This window comes from Oreochromis niloticus, linkage group LG23, assembly GCF_001858045.2.
Source record: "Oreochromis niloticus isolate F11D_XX linkage group LG23, O_niloticus_UMD_NMBU, whole genome shotgun sequence".
Taxonomy (NCBI): domain Eukaryota; kingdom Metazoa; phylum Chordata; class Actinopteri; order Cichliformes; family Cichlidae; genus Oreochromis; species Oreochromis niloticus.
The window spans coordinates 15,520,788-15,526,827 of NC_031986.2; the positions used below are offsets into that span (position 1 = coordinate 15,520,788).

Here is a 6,040-nt window from a genome sequence, read left to right on the forward strand (position 1 = left end):
TGGCCACACTCGCAGAAAAAGAATGTCCTCCTAAAACTCACTCGACTCTTATTTTCCATCAGAGATTTTAGTTTTTTAGTTTAATCTGAACAAGTGCACAATTCACACCAAGGAAAAGGATCACCTTGTCCTGCCCTGTCATTTTTATTTTTACGTGTACTTATCCCGAAGAAATGGGTTTTCGGTATTTTCCAGTGATTGTAAAGCTTCGGAGACTCTCAGCGAGCGACACGATTAACAAACACACAAGAACGATAAAAAAATAAAAAATAAAAATAAAAAAAAAAGGCAAAGAAATGCATCCGCGTGCACGCAGCAGCCACTCAGGTTACATCTTTATTTTGCCCACAGGCTTGCTGGAGCGCGCTCACACGGATCACATCGTCACCCCCCTTACCCCCTCCCCTCTCCTTCGAATCAGGTGCGCGACGCACGCGGAACCCAATTAACGGAGTAACTGTCACTCTGCTGTCTCGAATAAGAGTAATAAGATTTTTTTTTTCCACACATACACAAAAGAAGAAACTTTGGGAAGCATCACCGCGTCATGAATCTCACATTATCTCGCACTGCCTGCGCGCGAGGTGCAGACGCTGATGAAGGTGTTGACAAAAACCTCAATCTATGACAGTGTTTTCTCTACAGTGCTCCTCACAAGACAGAGTGGACAGGGAAGAGTGAAAACACACACACACACACATTAATACACACACACGAGCGCGAAAAAAGGCGGTGGTCTTTGACAGATATGAGTCCAGAATGTGGATATTGACGTCTTCACGTGCGCTGCCGGTTTAAGTTGGGAGGCATTAGTGATTAAAGCGGAAAGAAAGGAGAGCTGTTTGCAAATAAGAAAATACAGCAGCGATGTGAAACACGTTTGTTTTTTAAAAAAAACAAAAAACAAATTAGAGTAAGAGACGATATCCTGGGGAAGTATGGAGTGCACTGCAACACCCTAAAAACCCCACAGGACCCCGTCATGATCCCTCTTTTTAGCAGGAAAGCATCCTGCCCCCCCTGCAAGACGTGCTTCAACTACAAAACAACGTCCACTTAAACAATCCACCCCTCACTCTCTCTCTCTCTCTCACACACACACACACACACACACTTACATTCACACTCCCTCTCTCCCCTTCAGCTCGCAGCCCTCTCTCTGGCTGCTGCAGACCGAGATGGCAAAATAACACTCAACTTGTCCACAAAGTCTCTAAAGCTCGAGGGTTGCCACGCACTCCCGCGCGCATCCTTTTACCTTGGCCGCCGCAGACGAGCACCCCGAGGAGATGGACGAGTTTGAAGATCATTTTCGGGCGGGTTTCGGGGCTGCCGGACGCCGCTTTGAGCTGCTGTAAAAAAACGACAAGGGCGATACGCACACACGCTCGGCTCCGTTCATCCGCTGTCTTGGGCTCCGCTTGGCGACTGATTTGCCTCAGCTCCTTTCCTTCCCTTCCTTCCTATGCGCGCGCTCCCGCCTCCCTGCTCGTTCACCGTTTTGCTCTGCGCTGAGGAACCCCCCTCCCTACCCACCACCACTACCTTCACACTCCAGCATTATTCTCTCCAACCTCACTGCTGGTGGAGAAGCACAGCTACGATGGCTTCAGACATGTGTTATGTTTTTGCCTGACTTTATTGGCTTCTTTAAAAAAACATAAAAACAGTTAATAATAAGACATTATCTTTAATGCCTACAAGCACAAGTTTATCTAGTAATTCTGAGGACCCCCTTGTCTAATAGCTGACCTCACCTCACCGAGAATCCACCCTTTATAATCTTTTGTCAGAGAGCGGGCAAATGAAGAGGATTATGCGCAAAACTCAGAGCTCTGCGAGGCCATTTCATATTAATGTCCTAAATCTTATCGTTTATTCTTAATTAGCCCCGCAATAGACAGGTCTACTTTTATCCACTTTTAACGTAGTTTTTCTGTGTTTTTACATATATATTTTAAATTTTTTATTAATAGTAGTAGTAGTACTACTATTAATAATTATTATTATTATATTCATATATTGTTAGTATTTTTCCTCTTTTTCTTATAATTATTTATTTATTTTTTGTATTTCATGTTTTTATTTATTTATTCATTGTATTTTTATTCTGTCATTAATGTTGAGTAGTTTGGTCAGCACTTGCTGTTTTAGTACTTTATAAATAAAGCTGGCTTGGCTTGGTGACCTAATCAGGGTGTAGCCTGCCTCTTGCCTGTGGCAGCTGACCCCCCCCCCCCACACACACACACACACAGACACACACAGGCATTACTTGTCACCCTGGATAAGTGGAATGGAATAGATGGATTGACTGATCACTTATTCTTGATTAGGCCTGCAATAGACTGGTGAATGTCCAGGGTGTGCCATAGGCTTCAGTATCTCCTCCAATCCTTAACTGAATGGATGGATGGCTCAAACAATACCACTGTGCATTTGCATAATTTACACTTCAAGCAACAATAAATATAACAGGTATCGTTGCTAAGGACAAACACATTCTCAGCCAGTCACAATCTCGATGCCACGCTTCACAGCAGTTGGCAGACAGTGGTGCTCTGGTTCGCACTGTCACCTCTCAGTGGGTTAGAATCTGCTGAGGACTTTCAGCATGGCACTTTCCCATGGACCCTTTTTCTTTCCCACAGACCAAATATATGCATGTCAGGTTAATTGGTGAATCTCAATTGGATGTGCCTGTGAATGTGAGCATGAATGGTTTTCTGTCTATCTGTGTTATGTGGCTATGTGACACCCTGTCCAGGGTGTACTCCACCTTCCTCACACTGACAGCTGGGGTAGGCCTATCCAGAACTAGACAAGCAGTTAAGAAAATTACTTGAAAAAGCATTTTTGTGTCTTCTTGAGCTTTTTAGCAAAGAAACTCCGTCTTGTGGTTTTGCGACATGGTGCTGCTTTACATGCACCCGGATTTGCGACATGCTTTACGGTAACTCAAAACGTTGCACGTGCGACAGGTTGCAGTTTCATGCCCGGACATGCAACAGGCAGAGACAGCTACACAGGCAGCCCAAGAAGAAGCACTTTTATGGAAAAGAGGGGGTACGTCTGTGATTTGGTTACATTTTGGGTTCAACAGCACCGACACAGAGCAGAAGATGCCCATTTGCAAGCTATGCTATAAAACTATTCCTGCACTCGATGGCAACACAACAAATCTCTTCTATCACCTAGAGAAGGTCCATGAAAAAGAATACTCAAGAATCCAGAAAATCTGAGCTAAACCAAGTTGTGGAACAGCGGGAGCAAGTTGGGAAAAGAAAAACTATACCCAGCCGAAGATACAGCAGTCTTTCGCACAAGGCACGCCGAAGGACGGCTTTTGTGACCTCGTCAAAGTCCTTGATCCGAGGTACGTTATGCCTGGTCGTAAGCACTTCAGTAAAGTCGAGTTGCCTCGCTTATATGACGCATGCCGGGCCAAAGTAGAGAAGGATGTTTGCAGTGTCGTGCATTATGCCTTGACTACTGACCTATGGACAAGCAGAGATATGCAGCCCTACATGAGCTAGCCATCCATTTCATTAACAAAGACTGGACCCTCTGCGCTCGCTGTTTACAGACTGCATACTTTCCAGATGACCACAGGTCAGGTGGTATATCGCGATATATATCGTTATCGTGATATAAAATAATCCATATCGTGATAAATATTTTTTCCATATCACCCAGCACTACTTACAGCACAAAATTAAGGGAGAAAATGCAAATTTAAGTAGGTTAGGAAACTAATTCAGCAGTTTGTCCAGCAGTTGAGTACCAATGTTACATAGTTTGTCTACCAGAGGGCCTTGTGCAACTTCTCTGTTGGCATCATGCATGTTTGCAATGCCACAAACACAAAAACCAGTTGATCTGAGCAGAGCTGGGCAGAGTGTGAACAAGCAATAAAACATGTTTATTCTTAAACTGCACAGTCATATTATCCTAGTAAGGAGTCATAAAAACCTACACATAACAAATGTTTCATATGATGTCTCAGATTTTGTAATCACCAAATATCGGTATTGGTATCAGTATTAAAAGTCCCATATTGGTCTGGTTCATTTTGTTTATTATATTAATAAATAATGAAGTAATGATATTTACTAAATGGTTAATAACCGATTTGTCGATGCTGTAACGTTTCACCAGATGTTTACAAATCACTGTAAATGATTAATAAATACTGTGTAGTTGATCTATTTATAGAATTTTGCCTTATCTGGCTCTTATAAACTTGTATCTGATGTTTATAGTATATAATCAGGCAGGTTGGATTATATTGGTCTAAATGGAAAGATTATGAGTCTTTAGTTATGTTCAGGAAAAGATCATGATCGATAAACATCATATAGTAGTGGACACTTCTGCAACAGCCTTGGTAATCACTAACAAATACATTTTCTTAAGTTTAACATGGGATAAAAAATGGACTTTCTTCCTCTTGCAAGGCATAGTACTAATCCTTAACCATATACAAAGTAGTTAAATCCACTATAAATTGAAAACTTACTTGCAAATAAATAAAATTAATAATTTAAGACTAAAATGACCAGATACTAAACGGTAACTGATTCTTAACTTACTGTGTATTAACAAGTGTTAATGCAGTTTTACAAGTATACTTAAGCATAAGCATACAACCTCTTATACAGTCTGACTGTATAAGTATTCTGTATTCAACACCCCATTTGCTCTCCTGCTGAGAGCAAATGGGGTGTTGAATTAAAACTCTGAGTAACTGAGTAGCCAAAAAAAGAGTAAATTAATGAAATGTATGGTGTCTTAGTTTGGAGAGGTATTGTGTATTTTATTAACGCAGCCTCAATAAACTGGGAAATGAAGAAACGCCTGAAGCTTCCCTTAAACATTTTGTCAAAATCATTTGATGGTCTGAGGTAACATGGCATTCAATTGCAGGATGGACTTCAACCCACAGTGGCCTCTTCAGGTTCCATTTCAGGATAACAACAACTCATTTTCTGCTCCATAATTTGACCCATATTGCTGTGCTCCTAACGGACATGTGTCAAAAGGGCTCCATGGCTGTAATTCCCCAAAGTCGCCTGACAGACTGATGCAATGAAGGCAACTGCAGCAGATAAAGAAAAGTCCCGACCTACCTAACAGCCATCCAGAGGTGAGTTGTCGGCTCTGGGATTTTGTTACGGTGCAATTTGTGTCAAACTTTCTAAGTGGAAACTGGGAAGGTGTGAAAATGAAGAGTAACAATCGTTTCCCAGTGAGGCCTGGCTGGACAGCCGATTTGGATTTTAAGTATTTAACGGACCATTGGCCTCCTAAATTCAGACTTTCTTCCGGAACTACAACAAGATTCATACTTTCTTTAATTTCTATTTTTTCTTAAAATTGTTATAAAAAAGAAAATTAATCTGATATGTTATTATGCCATGTCCATTCTTTGGTAGACACTATAGCATGAGAAAATATATGATTTTAATTGTTTTAGCCCCATAGCTGATTTAGTAAAGTAAAATGTCTACCTACTCTTTAACAGGTTGATAAAAGTGCAAATGTAATGCAGAATATTCCAGGCCCTGCATGAACTACCCTTGACATTAACTATTCTACATTTATAAAATGTTTTAAAGGAATAGAAGCTTTGCCTGTAGAAAGAAGGTCTTGGATGCAAACGTAAGGTTTGGTCTGTTACTGTCATGGTCCTGGGTTGCTGACCCAGTGTTTTGAGTTTATTGTTATTATTTTCTAGTTTCTTCTGATTTTGTATTAGTTCTTTGGGTTTGGTTCTTGTGTTAAGTGTTTTATTATTCCTACCTGTGTTCTCCCCTCTGTGCTCTGTTGGTGTCTCTGAATTTGTGTTTGTAAAACAGTCTGTGAATTTCCTGTTTTACTTTGAAGGTCTTTGTCTTGTTTTGCTCATTAGTTCAGCTGTGTTTTCCTCCTGAGTGTCATTTCCTGATTACCTTGTGTGTGTGTATTTATAGTGTGCGTCTACCTCTGCTCTTCGTCGGGTCGTCTGCATTCCATGGTTTTGTCTGCGTCTCTCTGCTCC

General features: G+C 41.2%; 1 protein-coding gene across 3 annotated transcripts in view; it reads right to left on the reverse strand.

The window, feature by feature from the left end:
• ncam2 (neural cell adhesion molecule 2) overlaps positions 1 to 1,482 on the reverse strand; it is a 372,021-nt gene extending 370,539 nt beyond the window's left edge. For all 3 annotated transcript variants that reach the window (XM_005460775.4, XM_005460774.4, XM_019352139.2), the window contains exon 1: positions 1,259 to 1,482. In XM_005460775.4, the coding sequence (XP_005460832.1) occupies positions 1,259 to 1,310 (52 nt within the window). In that variant the 5' untranslated portion in view covers positions 1,311 to 1,482. The remainder of the gene's footprint in view (positions 1 to 1,258) is intronic.
• Positions 1,483 to 6,040: the final 4,558 nt, after the last annotated feature.